Source organism: Thunnus maccoyii, chromosome 7 (genome assembly GCF_910596095.1).
Source record: "Thunnus maccoyii chromosome 7, fThuMac1.1, whole genome shotgun sequence".
Classification (NCBI taxonomy): domain Eukaryota; kingdom Metazoa; phylum Chordata; class Actinopteri; order Scombriformes; family Scombridae; genus Thunnus; species Thunnus maccoyii.
In genome coordinates this window covers 17,343,425-17,366,713 of record NC_056539.1, presented here as the reverse complement: position 1 = coordinate 17,366,713, position 23,289 = coordinate 17,343,425, and the positions used below count along the sequence as shown (strand labels likewise).

The following is a 23,289-nucleotide window of genomic DNA, read 5'->3' as shown; positions in this document are numbered from 1 at the left end:
GTCACAGTGTCTTTTTTTCTAGTTGGCTGAGTCCATGATTCATGTTTGTCCTCTCGTCATAGGCAGAGCAAACCGGGAAGAATAATGCCAAACAGAGCAGAACAGCCTCTTGTGACTGACTTATCAAGTCCTCTACAGTCAGAAACTCATCAGTAGATGACAGGACTGTGTACAGTAAGTGTGTGTGTAGAGACACTGTTGGAGGGGAGCGGGGTCAGAAAGATCTACTGTAAGAGAGCGTGTGTCTGTGTCAAAGGTCTTCTCATCTCCACAACTCAGTGGCTCGTGACTGACATGGAGGCCATAGTGTGGCCCCTGATGGTGAGAGATGGCGGGTAATTGCAGGCTGCCGACTCTCAGACAAATTGCCTGAAGGTGAGTCTCCACGGTCGCCTCTGTCAGGAAGTGCAATCTCAGAGTTCCTGAGATGGTGGTGGGGCTGGAAAAGTCATTGATGTCATGTGACTGTGCATCAGAACATGTGACAGCAGGAGCTTTGATTTAGTGTAACTGTTCACATGTAGAAACAGTGTCAGCACTCTACTGGGAACCTATTAGAGGTTCTCATTGTATGGATTTATTAACACACTAACAGTGGTAGAAAGTAATCAAGAAATGTACTTAAGTACAATTCTCAGATACTTGTAGTTTAGTTTTTCCATTCAATGCTGCTTTATACTTCCGCTCCACTACATTTCAGGGTCAAATATTTTCCTTTTTACACAATTACAGTTATTTGACAGCTGTAGTTACTTTTTACTTTGCATATTAGATTTTAAAAACCTATAATGAGCATATAAAATGATACACCATTATAAATTACTCAACAGTATATAAAATAGTAATAATCTCAGTCAGCTAACATAAAATGCTTTTTAAAGTACATGTTGATGCTACAATTATATTATAATAAGACACTTTAAAAGGGTCCACTCTGCAAAATATGTAGCTACATTTATTCTTGATTGTTAAAGAACATTTTGCAATTCTGTATTTTTACTTAAGTCAAATTTTGGATGTAGGACTTTTAATGACGTGTTTTTACATTTTAATATTGCTACTTTAAATGAATACTTATTCCACCCCTTCACACATATAATATCAAAGTGGATTAAAATAAAGATTTTTTTCTTTACTGGCAGTCTCCATTAACCCACAGACATTGATGTCACAAACATATTTTGGTACAACAGACAATCGTGCCAAGACAGTATATTGGACCTTACAGTTAAACTGTGATAATTCTAAGAGTAACCTTGCAATGTACTGTATATGATGCTCAAGAGGTTTTTATCCCGACAAAAAGTCATGTGACCAGCAGTTCCAAATGGGCCCTACGGCAAAATCGCTGCACAGCCCAGCGCTGTTCCTACCCTCTAGCACTCTTCAGCTTCATGCTCATGTGATTGGTTCTCACGCTAGAGCAACTGTACTTATTTACATAATACAGCTTACATTTTATTCTCATTATTTCCCATTGTGTGGTGGGTTTGTATTTGCACTGTGACCTAGTCCATCATTTCGTTAATTGTGTTTCGCAGTCCGTTGTTTACGTTGTGAAACCCATCTGGTGTGTAACTTGTCCGCCCCCTAATCGCACCATGGATGACAACAAATTGCTTGCAGAATTAAAATGGAGTAAATATATGGACGTTGTTTTTAAATGACAATAAATATAGTCATATTTCTATATAACGCTGTGAAGGGTGTTTTTCACACTGGCATTGGCAGTTAAATTATGTGAAACAAGGCAAAGATACAGCAAGGTAATTTATATCCTGTGTATCACTAGAGGCGAACCCATAGCTGTGACTCTAATTTCAGCATCTCTGATGAAGTGTTACGTGAAATGGATTGAATTCAGAGTGCTTCCTGCTGCCAAACATGTCACCACTGTTTGGAAATGAACTAGGGGTTGGAGGTGGGGTGAGATTCATTAGTTATTTCATGAATGCATTATTCACAACATGGATAATCATGGCAACACCTACAGAGCTTACACACACACACACACACACACACACACACACACACACACACACACACACACACACACACACACACACACACCCTCGGCTGTTGGTGTCATCCACTTCTAGAAAAGGTAGATTTATATTTTACCTCCAGAATCTAATTAGTGCTTCTTAGTCAGCTGAAATTTGGTAATATATACAGTGGAAATAAATGTTCACTGCCAGAGAGGTAATTTGTAGTAGTTGATAATTCATACTTAGTCAGCTAAAACACGGAAACAAGTGCTTCTAAAAAACAGCGGTGCAATACAATTTGTCTCAGACTTTGTTTTATAGGTGTTGTAAAAGAAAGTAAAATACATTTGGAACAACATGATCAACTTGTAAAAAAAACAGTTGTATCCATTGCCTTTTTTTTTTTTTTTAACCGTAATTATAATATCATGCTCAGAATAGGCATATATTGTTGTCTTATTAAAGAATTAATCATAATAATTAACAGAGGACCTGTTTAGCGCTTGGTATATTCAGTTGTTTCCATGCAAATAGAAATTAAACAGCAACATGAAGCTTCTCTTCTGTGTGTTGTTGAATTTAATTGCTGCACAAATATAGATGATACATCACAATTATCTCTGGATTTATACAAAACTATCAGTCAAATGACGTCCTGTTATGAAAATCTGTAGAGGGTATTTGCACATGAATGAAAGTATAAAAGAAACGTAGGCCTGTAGGCTATGAAGCTTTTGGCAACCATCAAACATGTTATTTCAGTAAAGTGGCTAATTTTCCTTGATCCACTGTCTCTGTGCTTAACTGCTGAAATGAACATTGTTAATACCTCGTAAATTACTGCAGCTTGGTGAATTGATGGATGTTTGAATTTTGTTTTGATTGCTTAAGCACAATTTCAAATGTCTATAGTCAATCTTTAGCTGAAAGAATCAGATGGTCTTGGAAGAAAAGAAATGTTTGCAGATACAGTATGTTGGATTTTTAATATTTTGTTGATACTGTATGTTAGGATGGTTGATTGATAAACTGATGATAAAGAGTTTAATAATGTCCAACAGTTGGTGAGAGTGTGTCTAGACGGAGCATCACACTGAATATCAGGTTGAATATCAGTTAAAAAACAAAATGTGATCCTGAATCTCTGTGTGTTCTTCTCAAATGGACTCCTATCTGTTTACTTTAGTCAGAGTTGTGTGTTAACTTGAGACGCAGCCCTTGGAGGAAACCAAACACATGAATAGGGCTTACTTATCCACTTTGCCCAGGGGGCATACATTACAAAAATTTTCATTATTTACCAGTGACACAGAGCAGCCTCCAAAAAAACAGAGCTCGCCTCATCTCCAGAGCAGGGCTGGCCTGGCCTTTTAATGTTAATGAGCCACCCACTGCTCTGCTGCATAGGCTAAGTCCTTGGTCAGTGAGACAAAAATAGGAAGCTGGAGTCCCGATAATGTCACTCAGAGAAGAATGAAAAACATTAATTGGGCAAACTGCAAAGGATGCATTTTGGCAGACCCACTATATGGATGTCTGTGATAACAATACATACAGCAAGTGTGGCCGTATTATGTGTAGTCTTGTGCAGATGATTACCACAAAAGTTGCAATTGATTGTGAATTTATGACACATGCACAGTGTCCTGATGTGTTGGGATAAATAAAGGGTGAATTTTACACCTGCAGTTTGATTAATTTGGTTCAGACCAAGGAAAACAAGATTAAGGGCTATATTATGGTGTCGGTGGCAAACTGATATTTTCCTGAGGTGTTCTGAAGTGATTTCCTTGACTGTGCTGGTATGGTATCCTGGTGATTCTCTGCCACACGGCGAGTTACTAAAATCTATGTGAGAACGTTTACTCCACTCATTGGTTAAATGTGTCCGGGTGGAATATAAACACAGGAATATGGTTTTATCTATCTAACTTACTTCATAGTCCAGGTTGGACCTCAATTAATTCTCCGGCTAGCTGCTAGCAACTGTTGACTTTGCGAGCCATTAAGCCAAAACTTGCAGAGTACGCCTTGTAGTTGGGTCAGATTGTAGTCGGATCCCATTCCCATCACAAATTAACTGCTCCAGAATTCACTCAGGCCTGGGCCGAGACCACTTCCTCTAAAGGGTTTAAGTACAATTGTTTTTATCTGCACCCAAGTACAATTGCTGTGGCCCAAGATGCCCTTTGCACCTTCATTCTCATGTTGGAAACTCTGCAGATCTACTGGAAAAGTTTGGTCTGCTGGAGGGCAAATAGATGGAAGTTGTTGAGGGAGGTGAAATCTTTCATTTACTTTCCCCATTCGCATTTTCCCAGCAGGTGTGTGGATTAAAACCACAAGCCCTGCATCTCTACATTCAAGGCAACTGCGCTCTGCCTCTGCAAGCTCACACAAAAAAAAGACTGTCTCAGACCAATGTTCTGCAAAATAAAATTGAAACTGCCCTGCTGCTGTTTTAATCAAACAAGAGTCCACACAGTCACCTTCATCTCATCTTTATCACCACTGTGGGAGCACTTCCTCATGCCCCACAGCCAAAACACTGCTCCCCAAAGACACAATTTATCCTGCAGCTGTTCCAATGGTTCATTATTTAATAAAAGTATTACATTGTCATCAGCTCAGACTAATTGACAGTGTCCTCATGTGACATGAACGGTCACTTACCTATTCAGAAAATATATCTTTATCAGCCTCTTTGTAAATGAATTCAAAGCAGAGCTCCCTCACTTGGGCTGCAGCCATTTTATTCTTCCTTTCCAAGGGTTTTTATGTGTAAAAGCATAAAACCTACATTTACATCAGCTTTGTGAAATTGATGGTATTTGGGAGCCTAATTCTGTGTCTGTTCCCTCTGTGGGTCCTAATTTTCTTACGTCGGCTGCTTCGTCTAATTGAATTGCCAGAAAGACTGTGTGCTGATTTAATGTTCTTTCTGCTGTCTGAGCTGTGTCTACCTCCACATCTTTTTAAGTATGAAAGAGCATGCGTATGCACAGCTACTTGAATGGAAATTATCTGATTGTGGGCTTTGACATTGGCAGTTGAAACCAAAATGGCTGACCACTCGCATCAGAGCTCCTCTAGAGTGGAGGCCAGCACTCGATCGAAGCTGTGAGATACTGTTACCAATCGATGCTCCATGCTCAGACGATTGTCCAGGAGCATCTCAGAATCTCATCACTTACCTGCCCCTCCGACTGATGGGTTTACTCAAACTGTGGAATTACTTGGGAGGACAGAGCTTACTGCTTATACAAGATGTGACATCAATGGTAACTTTAGGAAGGGATCCCCAAATGGGCCGGTCCACTCCTCTGCTGCTGCTCCTCTCACTTTCTCACGGTCTTCCTGTTCCTGCTCTATTATTTATTGACCATTACACATAGCTCAGTGTGCAAAAGTCTACTGTAGCCCTAAGTAACTCAATACTGCAGGGTTCACTCCCATTTTCGGGGAAGGGAGATTTCCACTGAGTGGTAGAGTGGTTTTTGTTGCACGTGAAAAACAGAACTTTCTTGGCTATGTCTGCTATCTGCTTTTTTTATCACTCAGGTATCCAATGAGATCTAGACAACCTTTCACAAAAGATAACTTCAGGTGAAAGCCAATAAAAGTGTCCAAGCCTATTGCATAAGAAGGAAAAACATGGACTGGATGAGAGATGTTTTCAAGTCTTCCATGTTGTCATCATGGTAAACGCTGTTGTGAGCCTCATAGCACGAGAACACATGCAGTGTGTAGATACACAGTCCTACTGTAAGACAATTTAAGCCATATCTAATTACTGTAACTTTGCCGTCCCCTGTGATATCTGATATGTTTGGCCGTAAAATGACTGACCTATATACCCTCCTATTGTTAGCTAGCTGAAAGTCGTGAACATTTTTCTAGGTCAAACACCCCGTGAACTTGAGTGTGCGGATTTGGCACAGATTATTAAACTGGCAGCTAGCACCACAGGGGTGAATACATTGCAGGTAGCACAGTAGTGATCATCTGACAAAGAGATAAAAAGGGGCTGAAGGAGTCACATGGATATCAGCTCCACAGGGCTCAAGGTAGATATTCAAATTGCAAGAGTGATCATAAGGCTACAGTGGCAATGATGTTGGAAATGTGATGTTTTAAAATTCACAGAATACATCTATATTTAATATTTCTACAAGCACGCAAGGGATTTTTTTCATCTCTTTCACATTAAATTGGGGGGCAAATGGCAGGATCGAATTTATTCCAGTTTTTATTCCCAAATAGATGTTCTTTACTTAATAAATTGCAAAATAAATTCAGTCACCAGTTCTGTACAGTGAAATTTTAATGATGATCTCATTTTGCTTAACCTGGTGGCAAAGGTCATCTTTTGAGCTACTTGAAATTTAGTGTCTTGCTCAAAGACACTTCAGCAGGGATGCTCTTTTTTGTATGTTTGTATGGCCATTAGTTCTGTCATATCTGATAATGTTTTACTCACCAAATGAAGTGCTAAAATTGCAATGACATTGCTAAAAATAGGTCTGACAAACACAAACTGTCAGACAATACATGCTGAAAACAACCCTTAGGTTAGTCAGATGTATTTGGAAGAGAACACAAAGGCAAATTGTGGAATTATTATATAAATTGTCTGTTGTAAACATCCAACACAGCTTACAGACTGAATTTTTGGCTCAACTTGACCTGCCATCCAAATAAAGTGCAAACTCATGTTTGTTGCCCCTGTATTGCTGGGTTCCTAGCAACAATAACTTTGGTGTGTACAATGTTATAATAACTGATAGAACTGATGACCAGTTATAATAAACCTATAAAGAAGAGGCTTTGGTCCCATTTGTCTGTTTTAAGCAGGTGCTCTAATGACTTGTTCACCTAATAAGCCCAAAAATCCCACATAACCCCGACAAGGACAGTGAGAAAACAAAGTTCTGCTGATATATTAAATATTAAAACCAACTTGAAACTAACTTTTCCATGAGGTCTTATTAAAAGTCAGCTGCTGAGATGGCTCTTTGTTGACAGGTGACAGATGTGAGGTGTACCAAGCAGCACTCTGCTTACCTCAACAGCAGCCTTGGCTCGCTCAAACTCCTCCTCCAGGGACTGATGTCTGGACAGGAGGGCGCTGCCCCACCGCTGCTCCTTACTGAGACGAGCCTGTCACACACACACACACACACACACACACACACACACACACACACACACACACACACACACATTTCATAATATATACATATATGCACGAACATAATCCATTAAACATACACACACTCACACAACACATCACAAGCATTCACTCGTACACACACACACATTCACATACCACATCACATCTCACACACACATACACACAAGCGCACGCACACACACACACACGATCAGCCAGAGGGAGACAGGCAGGGAGAGTGTGCAGGGTCAGCCGTCTCTGCTTTCTCAGGGACGAGTAAATATCCCTGCCTCAACAAAGCCTCTGACATGCTTAGGAAGGCCAGCAGAATCACTAGTGTCAGCATCTCGTCCCACCCCTCATCTGAACACCATGCGTCCAGCCTCTCTCAGTTTCGACCCCCTCCCACTCCCGTGCACCTGCACATGCATTATCAAACCCTGAAATATGCTGATAGCCTCTCAGTTACAAACTTGGATATACAGTAAAGCTTTGCTCTGCTGCTGAAATGAAAATCGACCAATTACATATACACGTGGGTTTTGCATTATGAGAGTGCGGTGTGGTTTACATGATTCCACACTCAATCGACACATTTAACCACGAGGGGTATGTGATTTTGAGATACCCTTTCAGGCTCAGATGTGATATGGCACTAGATTTACTGTAAATAGCAATAAATGTATTTATCTCAGGGCTAGCTAATCCATTGCTGAGAATGAGAAATCGACAGCTTCTCGTGTGGAGTCAGTGGTTTCCCCCCAGAAAGGGCTGCTCGGTAGGCCAGCCATTAACCTGTAACAATTCCCATCTCTGCAGACTGCCATTATGCAAAATTAATTGAGGTTTCTTAATCTCACTATTAATGGACTCAGAAGAAATAGCGTCATTCATTTATTGTAGATTTTTTATTAACAAGAACAAAATGCATGCAGTGTTAAAAAACGTCTCGCCACTGTTTTTTGTTTACAATTCTCTGTTATGTGAAGAAGCTGCAGTATGCTGTAGTCAGACGCTTAAAGGAAAAGTCCACCCAAAACTCTAAAACACAATTTACAAAAATGGTATTGACCATGTTGTTGCTTGCTGGTTTTATCATCTTTTTTTATTCCCACTGACATGGCCAAATGTAGAAAACATGACAAGAGATTTCTGGTCAAGTAGTAGTTTAATACCATAACATTTTTGTAATTATCTTGAGAAAAAAATCAGCATTTACTCCAAATTCTGGTTCCAGTGTTTCAAACAAAGAGATCTTCTTTCCAGACTCATAATTTTTCATTTTCACTTAAATACAGGAACTAATTCTGTAAAGCAACACCAAGGTAATAACATGAATTCTCTGCCAACACACAACACCATAGACCAGAATGGCTTGAGTTTTGAATTTTGAATAAGAGGTATGGCCTTCACCATCAGTTGGTAACTTGTGTTCATACACAGTGTTTGTATGCCCACTACGATTTACAGTTCATTTTTGTTCTTTTAGGTTTGTGGAATGGAAATGAAGGAAATCACAAACTTCAGTAGACAAGGCAGAATGAGAGAAATTTGGATTGCTCTAATGTTCCTTGTTGTGCATCAATGAGTTACAGCATAGCTGATATGCACCTCCTACGTTTTCCCTGATGCCGATGGAGACAGCTGATAGTGTAGACAATATTGAGGAAGTTAAAGAAAGACTCAGTAATTGTCTCCCTCACACATCTAACAAAGACATCTCTACAGCAAACCTGCTCACTGCAAACCGTCACTCATATCATGTCCTATACTGTAATGAAACAAGTCAAAATACAGATATCGTATTTTGCTGAAGTTACCAGGATGTAACTCCTTGTTATGTATGTATGACCCACCATAGCTCTATATCACAAAGTAACTGAAAGAATGTCAATACAGTTAACAGTGGGGACTATAATGAAAGCACGATACAGCCTGGTTACGTACAATATATCTGTCTGATGTTGTGTCGATGCTATTAATGGCTGAAATCCAACGCTGAACTATAAATCAAAACCTATGGCGTAGTACAGCTGCGGCGGGACAGCTGGTAACCACTTGCGTCAAGTACAAATCTCGCTGTAAAAAAGTAATTAACAGATCAATTTCCTTCAGTTGAGATGCTTTTGAGAGATAAAAAAATTCTAGCAAATCTTGAGTTGAGATTATTTTGTCACATACTGTATTCTGTTCCCAAGGATCAAGAATGCAACACTTCATCACTCCTGGAAAGTATTACACACTTCAAGTTAATGATATCACACGCTGCATGATTATCTGAGGGTGGATTTTTCCTTAAAGCTTGGACTTATTGAGCCATTTACTCGTGTGTGTTCAGTGTATATAAATCTCATGCAACACACATGTCCCTCCTTTGCATGCATTTTCTGATTCTGTTTTGTGTGCACGTGTGTTTGGTACCTGCCAAGTAGAAAACTAAAACCACTCTTTACAGTATCTCTGTCAGTGAGCCACTATGTAACCTTTGAGCAAAACAAATTTGGTGTGTTTGTTTGCCAATAACTTCCCTCCGTCTCGGACAGCTATCTTTTATACCAAATCTATTATTTATCAGAGCGCTGAAAAGGTGATGTATGCTTAGCTAGCTTGGTGAGATCAACACTAATGGGCTCAGAGTAAGGCTGCTGAATAATTCATAGGCTATTAATCTAATAATGGCGTCTGGAAACAAGACCCCTTATGCAGACCTACACAGACATCAACTCAGGAGGAAAGTGCTTGACATTTGGACCTCGTAGCACCACAAAGAAACAATCTCAAGGCCAACAGAATATCTGGGTTTCCTCAAAGGCGCCTTTTGGCTTCAATACAAGTCCCTCTTTTTGGAAGTCAAATTTTATGACATGCTGTGATGCTGTTTTCCCGGTGCAAATGTATAACTCTTTCAACAATATATGAAAGGATGCATAGGGAGGCTTACATGTCTTCCACTAATATACTGCCTGTTGAGCTGAAATGGAAGAATTGTAGGTGTTAGGACAAAATGATGGGTAAACAATCGCACAACAGGGTGTCTTATTAGATTCAAACTTCAGTATCAAGGCTACATTAACATGCAGTTGTCAAATAAACGTTAAAGTCGTCACTTTATTAAGTTCTTATGAAGGCTTAAGCACCACTCAGAACAATGTTTGAGATGTTTGAGGCTTTCTCAGTTCAAAAGGATGTTGATTTCAAGTGCAGAGAGCACATACAATAATGATGATTACTGCCTGCTCCTGTCATACTGAGCACTTACTTGAGATGCAAGGGCAGACTCTGGCTCAACTTTGGTATTTGCTTCCACGGAGTTCTTATTCAGTGTCTCTAATTGAGTTTTACAGTCTATGGACCTAAAGTAGAAGAGAGAAGGGTGGGTTAAATGATATAAACATATTGCTCTCAACTTGATGCATCATCAATATAAAAGATACAGTATCACAACTGTACAATAACTAACATATCTTTCATTTAAAAGCACTGCCACCTGAGCTAATTTGACATTTTAATGCAGCAGAACAAAATCTTTCATTAGCAGTTCACAAACTTTTGGAGCCATTTCTGACCCAAAGTCCATCAGCTTCAACATAAATACAGAACAACCACATCGCCAGGCAAGAATGTTGATATTGTAAATTCTGCTAAATGACAGAATACTTTTAATGAAAAAGTTTTTAAATGTTTAATGCCAACGTTTTAGAATTTTTACAATATGTGCTGCCTGTGCATGCCAACTAGGAATTATGTTCATTCAGTGCCGATGCAGGGAGTGGTGTGCCCTTCATGTATCAAGGCAGACAGTGAGTTAAAGGAGCAGCGAGTCATGCATCTGACTTTTATATGAAAGACTGGAGTTTGAGTCTTGTCAAGGACATGAAGAATTTAACCTTACCACAATCTTCACTAACTCTTATCAGTTTAAATGCTAAAGAATCATGCTTTAGTTGCTACAAACATATTGCATTGCAAAAGTGGATATTGTAGAGAAAAAACAAACACAATAAGTTGTCAGTGAACATTTTGCTGAGACATTCAGTATGAATACTTTGTAACTTTTTCAGATATATTAATTAAAAACTTTTTCCCATTATGTTTATTGAAAAGATGTAAAAAGTTTCTTCCAAAATGTATTTGCTGTTGCAAATTACTTGTGTACATAAACTTAATTTTTAGGAGACAGGGTGGTTCTGAGGCAGATGCTTACCACAGAAATTCATTAGATGAATTTTTAGATGAACGCCGTCTCTCCATCTTCCATTTTCTGTTGCCATTTCGCTCAGGGTTCAGCTCTTCCCATTTATCCAACGGTGAACCAATGGTAACTAGTGACAGTGATAACCATCAGTCAAATCACAAAACAGACTAAGTCTAAGGCAAATAAAGTTAATTTGTTGCACATCAAAACACTCATCAAATGACATCTATGACATCTACAATTCATATGTGAAATACTGTATCAGCTACCTTGAGGACATGATGTGTTTTTAGCTTTGTGAAAAAGAAAAATTGCAATGTCATCATGCATCATATTAATCTAAAAAGGAGGTAGTTATCTTTTTCAATTAGTTTAACACTGGTTTGCAACCACTAATGGAATATTTTTGTTAGGACAAACAATGAGCCAAAAACAGGCAGACAATTAGTACTGCACAAACAAACCAACCAAACAAACAAACATCTGGCCACAATTCTAATAGGGCACGTTTTGCTTAAAATAAATGACACCAGGGTTATAATCAATCTTACTGCAATGAATTATTCACCACGCTGTAGTTTGACTCTGCATAATTACTTCTCATTGAAGACTTTAACCTTTTCACCTAGCAAATAAGAAAGTAATTGTCCGTTTCCTCTTAATGTCTTTTAAGAGGATCTCTTTCATTACAGTAAATTGCTTGATCCCTCTTTAGCCTATCTTGAACATGTGTGAGGTCAGTTCCACAGGGGCATGATGGGAGTTGGAGGTATCGGGGGGGGTATTTGGGGGTGTATGGGAGATTTATGGCTTTTGAGAGGACTGGGTGATGTGGTTAATAGCAAGAATTCAGATCTTATAGATGCATATGTAAATTATGTTACAGAACAGATAAGATGAATTACTACACATTGATAAAACACTAGTTCTGTTCTGGAAACAACTCAGACTGTATGTTATACTATTAAGGATTCTGTATGAAAAGTTACCACTGAGTTGTTCTGAGTTGTTGCATCATTCGGTAAGTTCTAGCTGTCTGCATCTACCATAGAGGACACTGAGGTTATGTCTTCTTTACTTTTTTTCTGGGATTTTGGGGGATTTTAGCAACCTCAGGGGGAGTTGACATTCTACTGTTGAAAACTTAGATATTTTCGGGCTGATTTGAGTATTTTTAGACCCCACCAGGATTCAGAATTTTTCCACCTTAGATCTATTCTTGGTAGCCTTAGACTTTCATGTTCAGAAATAAAACAGTAGCAGTGTATTTTATGGATACATCATTTCCTAAAAAAATCCTAAAACTTTCCTCCATTAAAATATAACTTGCAGAAAATAGAATTGAACAGCTATGAAAACTCAAAATAATTAAAATATATTGGAAACTTTTTGTTTTTGGGAGGTGTTAGATTGACCATTTCTTTGTATCAACATTTTCAGTTGATACCCACCAAGTGAGTGTGGGATGGTCTGGACCAGTGTCATCGAGTTGAATTTTATTGCACTCTGGGAGTTCAGCGTCTTTGGCTCTGGTAAAAGATTGTGAATAATTAAAAGTACCTGAGTCTAGTGACGCCCTCTCTGGTGTCCGCATGTTTGGTCCTGTCTGTTCAACTTCCACCTGGATAAGCTCCGTCTCATCCGTCTTCTTCTTGTGAGAGTTGTTCTTCTGGCCGTTGCCCCGGGATGACAGGGGACTCTTCCTGTCCTTGCTGTTCCTCCTCTCACCAGGTTCACTGAGATCCAGCAGGTCCAGCGTTGAAGACAGAACTGTGGTGGAGATGACACTAGTTTAGCTTTTTCACATTGTTTATGATTTCTAACCCGGGATTTTTGGGGGGCAATGCTAATCCGGGAGAGAGCACCCAACAGGCTCACATCTTCCGCATATATGTTCTGTAGATTGCACCAGTAATATGATTTCAGTCTTTATTGTTGGTCAGTCTGAAGCAGGAAAAGTACAGTATATGTGAATTGTTGAATTGCATGTGAAGAATTTCTTTCTAAAATCTTCAATTATTTATATATAATTTGACTTTTCAGTTATGCTATTTTCCAATGTTTATGATTGATTAAATGTCCAGTATAGTAGTATAGTATTTGGGTATAAATGGATCCCTGAAGTGCCGTTTAATGCTAGAAAAAACACTGTTTCACTCTCTTCTTCGCTATTTCATCTGAGTAATTAGTATTCTTCAATCTCAATAGTTAAGCTTTCATTCTGTGGTTATGACAAGATTGTGTACTCAACTAACTGGTCTTTCAGATTTCTTCAAGCGTGCATCATATTTTGGAAAAGTTCACTTTTTTCCTTTATAACAAGATGAAATGACAGGTTTCACTTAATGCACTATATAAAACTTGGATTTTGATCTACACATTTTCTGACACGGTGAGTTAAGCTGTCAAGGGTACTTAAGCTGTCACGCTATTGCCCCCTGGGTAGACATCTAAAAAATTTGCTGCTGCTCTTTTCAGAGAATCTAAATATACGTCAGGCAGGCCACTGCACAGTCTGATGAGGGTAAGGCAGCCCCTTGAGGAGCTCCAGCTTGGTCAATTAAGTAATTCAATCTCAAGTTGGTAGAGCGGCAAAAAAGGACAGAGCCTTCTGTCAAGGGGCTCAACTTTTGTCTGTGCACTGCAGTCCAGATTCATGGCTACAGACTGTTAAAATTTTAGTATAAAGTATTTGGGATAATCAGGTTTATTAGAAGTAAGACAAGAATGTTTAATTTGAGTTATTGTTATGGGAATTTTAGGACCTAGCAGGATATAAAATTGGCATTTTCTTTTCCACGGTATTTTTACTGTTTATCTACCAGATTTACTTTATTGTAAATCATACCCACACTGTCTGCAGCCTCTTTTCTTTCACATCAGGTTTATTGACTATTTTCTGTGTTAGTTGTTTGATTTACTGTGGTTTGAGTCAAGTCAGCATTTTTTCCTGTTGCTGAGTGTGTGTGTTGCCAGCGTTTTCAGGTGCAGTTATTTTCTGGAAAAAAATACAGTAGTGCATGAGTACAGTACCCATACTTGTGAATGTTTGTTAGAAAGAAAGAAATCAAATGAAATAATGAAGCAAGACCAAATGAGATGAAATTCACATGAATGTTCCTAATTTTTGGGGCAATTTTGTGTGATTGTAATGGGAATTTTGTGTAAATTTGTCATTTGTGCCTCTGGCTGTCATAAATTTTTGTCTCCTAAATCTTGTTTCATGTTTGAAATCCACACTGTTTTACATTATAGTATAATGCACATATTATACAGATACTGCTGGAGTTGCTTTCTTTGTTAACATGCAATAATGGTAGTTTCTGATGATGTTTGTCACTGCCACCTGATTTTTATGAACAAATGTCTAAAGCCCAAACACACAGGGTGGCAACTGTGGCCTAAACGTTCAGGTCAGACAGGTACATAATCTCAGTTAAAACAGAGTTTTTTATGTGCTGGTTGTGTGGGGAACCCGCATAACCAGTGCATAAAATTTTCTTGCATAAAATTTTCTCACTCATTTCCTGGGACCCTGACTGTTTCTTTTGTTAAATGTCAGCTCAAAAGTAAAGACGCATGACTACATAATTGACGTGCTGCTGTTTCATGACAACCAACTGAGAGCATTTGTTGACGGAAATCTCTGCATAATTAGAGATTATGCTTGTCTTCCATGCCTTGCGCTCTTTAGATGACAAGAACAATTACAAATCAAGGGAGACACACTTGTGGGGAAGGTTGCCTGGAGAGTTTTTAGCATTGAAAAGAAACACAAGCTGTTCATGAAAGAGCAATGATGTCAAAACTGTTTTGGCACCCTTGAGTCTGCTTGAAGTGATGGGACTGGGAAGACAATTGCTCAGAGGAATAAGTTTTCTTCATCAACTGGATATTTTAACTGGATTCTTGTGAAGTGTATATTTATCTAATGGTTAATGAGTCGCTCTTTGGTGGCCCCTGGACTGATACTGTAGTGAGCAAATACATGTAGCCACTGTACATTTAAATATAGTCATAGGTTTTTCAGCTGTATAACCTAATGAAGACTGATGGAACATATGGGGCAGTGAAAGAGGGAATGACATGCCACATACAAACCTTTGAGAGTCAACCCCCTTGGGTTACAAGTATTACTGAGTCACCCCCAAAGGAATTTAATTGTGCCTGGACATTGACTGTTCACTTAGCCCCGCTTCCCAGTTTAGAACGGCACATATGCAGTTTACACTTATAACAGTGCCTTTACTGAGACAATAGGTCTCTGATGACTGACAGGAAGTAGATAAAAGCTTCTCATTTGTAGTCGTCGGCTGCCGATTTTGCTTTGTGAAATGTCAACTGTGGCTAGCAGATTTTATCATCTCTAATTAATGTTCATTGAGTCAGTTGATTGTCTCTGGTTGACTTGTTTTAATGTGAGAACCCTCTGATCGGGTCTTAAATATGCACTTGATGGCTACATAACATATTAGCCCCTATTGTGATCTCAGGGGTAATTGCTCTATTAAACTACGCTATTATAAGGAAAATGAAAAATCTCTCGGACATAACCCTGTTTGGATGCTTACTGTACAAAAACATACAGACACAAGCAATGAAGAGAGAAAAGGAGGACTAACTGATCAGTTTAGCAAATTTAACACTATCTTCTTGGATAACACGATACAAACTTCCTCAAATCCAATAAAGAGCAGGACAGAGTCGCTAACGTTAGCAAGCTTGCCAAGACACTGGACACTAATACTGAACAGGGCTTTTTCTAAGATTAACATAAATCCCACAAAATAATGTAATGAGCTAATGATAAGTTCCTTTGTGTTGGGAGTAACTATATGTTACTACTGTAGATGTAACGGTATGTTAGCCGAACATGCTAATGTTTGCTTTAGTTTTTTTGATTTTGGGAAGGCGATAAAAAGAACACAACCTTCCAAACTCTTCGTATAATGAATATCAATCTTCTTGCCAAATTACTGTGTGGTTGCTAAGCTATTATTGAACAATTGCTGTTCAGTGTGCAATGAGCCAAATGAAAATGTTTCCCAATACGAACATTTAGATTTACAATTTTACATTTAGCATACCAAATGAGTTGAATTGTATGATTGATCACTGAAATCACAAGCAGTCAGTTGTGAAGAGTTTAAAGGTCAGAGTCATGTTGTCCTTACAGTATTCATGTGACTATTGAATCAGCGTGTTAGAGCAAAGTGCTGACAAAAGGAGGAAGAAAAGATTTTTGAGCATGAGCATCGAGGAGAGGGGATCTTATGCAGCGAGGGGGTGGTGATGAGAGGCTCCTCTTGAATAAATGAATTTCAGCCTACATGGGGAAATGAGTAGTGATGGATATTCTCACCAGAGTGGGAAGGACGCTGCACTGTTGAGGAGTGTTGTCTCTGTGATATTGCTTCTCAACAAGGCCAACCAGCCGATGATTGGGTTACTTTATAGCTTTAGACTTTTCATTTTCATTTTCTAACTTGAGTTGAAAATTCAAATGGACATTTATTTGATGAGTGTTTTTCTAAACCCCAGACACCCATGAATCCAGTTTACAAATTATTTTGAAAATCCCATCAGGCAGCTGGCAAAAATAGTAATCAACCTTAAAATAAGACGAAAGTAAAACTGAATACAAGAGAACACGACATGAGGCAGGTCTCATGTGGATCTGCATATATGAGCTGGTAATTATCATTCATCATTGATTTTCTTAGCCAACTAATCCCTGCTCAGTGTTTTTCATTTGCCAGTCCATCACGGTGTGAACAGATTGACAAACAATCACACCTTAAATCTTTCACCTGCATGGTTTTAGACTGTAGGAGGAAGTCAGAGCAGCTGGAGGAAACACAAGTGCACATGTGGAGAAACGTACACTTGACAGTAGAAGATAGATTTACCTCTTTTTTTCTGTGGTTGTTTCTAAGACCACTTGGTGAATGAATTAATATTTATAACTAACCCACATCCTTTACATTGTATTAACATTAGGCCTATAGTATGTCATTGACAGCAGGAGCTGCATTTGGGAGACAGAAGGTTGAGAGTTTCCCCACAATATTCCCACATACTTTGCCTGGCTGAATCAGCACAGTTAGTGGCCAGTTTGGAGATGACACATGTCAGCTGTACAATCTGGTTCTGCAGCTCATCATTCAAAAGATGGTACAGCTCAGTGATCAAAGTCACATCCATGTGGAGATCAAGATGGCACTTGGCATCTGTTAAAGTCAGAACATTCAATTTCTAAGCATCACCTTTGTTGATTTTAGCGTATTTATTTGCAGAATTAAAAGGATTATAATGAATATTTATAATACACATGCTGCTTTTTGTCATACATTTTTATAAATACTCAATAGGCTATTATCCCTGATGTATTTTTATCAATACTACTATTCAGAGATTATGAGAAATACTGTATTCCTTATGGCCTCTGCCCAGTTAAACTACTGTGATTGCTGCCCCTGACCCACATGTAAAGTCAAATGTTTTATCTGTAACACTTTTTAGTGCCTTTGCTGGCATCTAACATGATTATCATCTGTGATATGAAAACAGATTTGCATGCAGTCAAAGAAATAAAAAAGTGTGCGTCCTAATCATAGTTGAGCTCGACATAATAAATTGATCCACAGACAGATTCAAATGGGACCAAATACTGATACATTAATCTCTCCTGCTCTCCTCTTAATCCTTGTCATAGGCCTATATGTTGTCCTACAACTATAACAAACTGACTGAAATCAATATTCACTTAAAATCTATGAGATCTATGAATGAGTGAATCAGGAAAGATCCTCCATTAGAATTGGTATTTTTGGCATTTTCAGTTGAAAAGTTGGTGGCTGTGTGGTGAAAAAAATTGACAAAAAATAGAAATCTGAACAAAACAAGACCATATACTGTATTCTACATGTTAGTAACTGTGATCATGAATATGACACAGCAGAGTAAAAAACAACCTCTCTGGCATTGTTGCTCTGGTTGATAAAAACATGTTGTTAACAGGAGGCAGCTTCCAGTATGGCTTTCAAGTCTCTCTCGTGTCAATAGCCTCAGCATGGTATCAAAGAGCTTTTCCTGTATGTACTGGAGTGTAATTGTGCATTTATAATTCATATTCTTCTCTTGACACAGAGCACTGCTGTTAAAGGTTAAAATGCATCTTAAAAGGCAAATGAAAAATGAATTTATCAACTATTGATGTAATCAACAGTCAGAGGTGTACTTTTATTTGCAGACTGTAAAAAATCAGTACTGTACCAGCTGTGTTGGAAGTCACTGGGCGGGAAACCCCATCACACTTGGTCTCGCAGAGGAAATCGTCAATGGAAGGGCTTAGAAGCGGGCGGCTCTCTTGTTGCTCACTCACCAGCTGCAAGGACAAGCAGACAAGACATTCAGGCTCTCACCCAGCATATCATCTCCATGACACTATCATCATAATGTCTACAAGAATCCCTGATACTGTATTAAATAAAGTTCAGACCTTTGGTCATAATTGAGATGACACCAATGTCCTGATACTGACAAATCCCCCTGTCATAAAAGAGTGTGTCACTTTCAACACTTTCTTTGTGTCTTTTTGGGTTAAAAAACACACTCATGATCCTTTGCAGCACATTATTTACTCACAGTAGTAGGCTACAGCTTGACACAGATACTGAAGTGATTCAAATGTGTGTTGACTTACATAGATGTTAGAAATGATACAGCTGTTTTAAGAGTTTGTACTGGAAGAGCATACAGAAACTTACAGTTTGAACATTATTTTACCGAAATATCTCACAGACTCTTATCCACATTAAATCATGTATTATATGTCTTGAATTATTGTTTGCTATCAGATTCCTATATGGGTGTATTGGTGCATTAGTGTGTTTGATTTCTGTCAGACACCAAAACACAGCTGATGTTCGGACATTGGTTGATGGAGAATCATCCTCATCACACCATGCTGTAACATTGCTATGTTTACATGCACACACTATAATTGAAATCAAAAAAATAATTTGAGGCAAGAAATTGGAGAATGTACATGCACAGTAATGATCTGGTCACCATAAAACATGCTTTTACATGCAGTTGGTCTGCAATTAGATGTGACTCCCCAACCACCTACCTACCATACTTTTGAACCAAAACTGGCAGATCTAAGATGTAGTGTGGATGATGCTGCAGCCTGAAGAGTATTTTTTTTCTGTTTTATCAAAGCATTTGAACTGATGGTGCACTGAGAGGACAAGCTCTATGGTGAGAGTACACAGTTTTTCCTACATGTTTGAATTTCACTTTGGTTAATGGTAACCAACTTATAGAGACTCATTAATTTTATTTTGTGTCAGAAGTCACTCTCTATTTACTACATATATAGCGTAGCGTATATTGCATATATATACCTCAAAAACTCCACAACTGAATGAAAAACATAGTGCTCATGGCACATACACTACATTCTGCTAACAATCCCACAATGCAATAGGTCACTTTCAGTAGATGTGAAAATTACAGTACAGTTGTGTGACTCTACTATCTGTCAGTGGTGACGCAGAATGATAATGTTTCACGTGTCCAAAATCTCACTTTACTGCTCACTAGTGAGTAAACTATTGAGTATCCATTACATAGGGGGTAGTGACTGAGTGAGTGAGGGAATGATTTCAGACACAGCTTTAATTTTATGCTGCATTCATGTCATACTGGAGACTTCCAACTTAGACGTATCCGACTTAGTGCTTCGTAATAAGTAAGTACTTGAAAATGTAGCAAATAGGGACACCTCACATCAGCCAAAAGTCCATTGTTCATGGTGACTGAACACAAACTTAATGGATATAATGTTATGTTGTCAGTGTGAAGCATTTTTAACCATCACTCTGCCAACCCTATAATCATACAACCATCTTGAATTGTCTGATGACATTAACACTTGCAAGACGTAAACATGGGAATCTTTTCCATCTTTACCACAAAAGCCACATGACATGAACACAGCATTAGTTTTAGTCGGGCACTGAATGTGAAGACCTTGCACATCCGCACAGGTGTTTTCACCTATTGTGGCTGACTAGACCCCTGATCAGACTGCTGGAATAGACCATTTTCATGGCAGACAATTTGACTTGTCAAAGCAGGAAAAGCACAAGTGTAATTAATAACATTAACAATGGCTACATTGCATTTAGGTGAGCCAGGGCTCTCACTCACCGACATGGCTAACTGAGACTATTATTGGAATGGAGCCATTGTTAATGTTATTAATTACACCTTCGCTTTTCCTGCTTTGACAAGTTGAAATGTTTACTGTGAAAAGGGTCCATTACGTGAGCTCACTACAGCCAAGCAGTGAGCTTCCCTCTCATGGATATAACAGTCAGTATTTCTTGAAAATACTAAACTGGTTAAACTGGTTGGATATTGTAATATTGCGATTTTGTGTGTCAACCCTCAGTCAGATTGAACAAATATATCTCGTCCTTTTCCTCATAGAAATGAATGAGGAGTGAAATCCTGTGTGATGGCTCCTTCAGAAGTGGTCTAATCAGGCATAATAAGTGAAAACACCTGTGTGGGTGGACCACAGACATGTAGGGCCTTTAAGTATTTCAACACTACAAGGAAACATGGCTACCTTTCATCCATCTGCATTTCTATTACAGCAATACTTTCACTGTCTGTAGTCATTGTCTTGTACTCATGTAAAACCCTCTGTTAGAAATCTAGTGTATACAATTAAGGAAACTGGGTCTTTCATGTTTAAGAAATCGGACTTCTACAGAAAGACGACTGGGTTACAACAGTACTGTCACCAGTCACCACTGAGATCCAGATGAGCTTGGCTGAGAGAAACCTGATGGATGTGTTCCAAACAATAATTGCTTAACCATTATTGCTTATCTCACCTTCCAAACCATGAAAATGCTAATCACCTTGCTTGTGATGCACCAATTTGTAGGCTTGCCAGTGCAGCTGCAGAATAGGTTACATCCAGTTCATTATCGGTACCCTGAAGCCATGATAGTCCAGGTGCAGCTGGCCCCCGGTTTGCCAACCAATGCTTCATAATTTGGAGGTGAAAACCGGTTTTGTCCCATAGAAAGGGTAAGCCACCACTGTTGTCAGCTTAAGTTGTGTGCATATAATGCTGGCAGCAAGGAAACATGACATTTGCTATTGTTGCTCTCCAGGCTGCATTTGCAAGCAGAATTTTAATGAAGATGCTAAAAGTTTAATTAGCAAGCATGGAAGGGACTGCACACTACCTGCCATATGCTTGGTATGAAAGCTGCTGAATGGGGTTTTCATAGCTTGTCTGCACTGTTTGTGCCTGTACAATTACAAAGTATAGTATAAGTATAGTATAGTATATCTATCCTGAATTATACTGTGACATTATAGTAGCCTTCTAACCCTTGTGTGTTGTTGGTATTGGCTTTTTTCCCGTATTGTTTGCTGTCCCACACAACCCAATGCTGTATGTCTAAACATAATACTAATAATTGCAAAAATCTGTCCAAATTTTTAAAAAGAAAAGACAGTTCTTGGACAGAAAACTCAATATATATAAGTATTGAAATAGTAACCGTTCCTTTTGCCCCAAACAAAACGATAAAAGAAAAAAATTATTGTAATTCATGTTGAGGTGGATATTATGAGTTGCATCTTTGCTTTGTGTGTATCTGAACAACAAAAAGGTTTCTTCACTCAGTAGTTAATAATATAGTCAAACAAAAGGACAAGTGAAATGAGCTGTGAAAGATGATGACAGCTAGTTTGGAAGATTTAATCCGTGCTGCACCAAAGAAAGAACCACAAACTTCACTTTTGCAGCAGACAGAGAACCTTTGAAAAAGTATGTAAAGAATATCCGAGGAAGGGTCATTAGTTTGTTGAGCGAGAGTTCGTGCTGCGCAGCGAGAACGCTGACCCAGCACAGGTAATTAGAATTTGTGCTGTTCTGGTGTCAGAATAAAGCTCGTGGTTCATGGGAAGTCTCACAGTGTGAGGTAATCTGATTTCACCCTCTGCTGTTGCCAGTTCATGCATTTCCCCCCGATGACTGATGATTCATGACTACAACAACAAATTATAGGATCAGAATACATACTGTAGGGGTAGGTTTGTGTTTTTAAAGGTGGGATTTATTGGATGGTTTATAGTTTTTGCTTGTTGGGAAAAAAGTGACTGGTGGAGCCACTGTTGACTCAGTTACAGTTGTTAATGTTGTGAAAGGATTTAAAACTTCATAAAACCTGAATAATAACCTCTCAACCCATTGACCTTTTAATAGAAGAAAATAATCCTTTCATATAGCTTCTGCTTTAATTAGATTACTTTTACCCACACTCAAGCCAGACTCCATGATTCATATAACACATGGAGCATACTGCAAGTGTAAATTATTAAACTGATAGTCCTGGCAGTGAGAGAGGAGAAGCTCTGCCATCCAAAGAAAAAGAAAAACAGCAGCATTCACCCACCCTGCTATCATTATTTACCACATCAAAACACTTTTCCCTTTTTTGCCTGTGTGTGATTGTAGGATGTGGTGCAGTGGTATGGCTCACTGTGTTATGTAAAGGGTACCATGTATATTTTTCAGATGATTTGCTTCTGTTTACAAAAAAAACCCATCTAGTTTTGGTTTGAACTTAGTAGGTGTTGCTGGGCTTCTGATATTTGTGCTTTTAGACAAATAGAGTTGAAACAATTAGACTGATCTATAAGCTGATTGAGAGAAAATGAATTGGCAACAAGTTTGATTATTAATTATTTGTCAGTTAACAAACAAAAATGTCAAACATTATGTGGTTCCAGTTTCTCAAATGTGACGATTTGCTGTTTTTTCTCTTTCATTTAGGTTTTGGTCTGTTTGTCAGACAGAATGAGCTAATTAAAGAGGTCACATTAGGCTCTTGCAA

General features: G+C 38.6%; 1 protein-coding gene across 1 annotated transcript in view; it reads right to left on the bottom strand.

The window, feature by feature from the left end:
* The window catches only part of pex5la (peroxisomal biogenesis factor 5-like a), a 94,869-nt gene that overhangs the window by 19,397 nt on the left and 52,183 nt on the right, over positions 1–23,289 (bottom strand). The window contains exons 3-8 of the mRNA XM_042417573.1: positions 18,632–18,743; positions 12,917–13,126; positions 11,366–11,483; positions 10,421–10,514; positions 10,103–10,132; positions 7,053–7,148 (exon numbers count right to left, since the gene is read on the bottom strand). Coding sequence (XP_042273507.1) covers positions 7,053–7,148; positions 10,103–10,132; positions 10,421–10,514; positions 11,366–11,483; positions 12,917–13,126; positions 18,632–18,743 — 660 coding nt within the window. The remainder of the gene's footprint in view (positions 1–7,052; positions 7,149–10,102; positions 10,133–10,420; positions 10,515–11,365; positions 11,484–12,916; positions 13,127–18,631; positions 18,744–23,289) is intronic.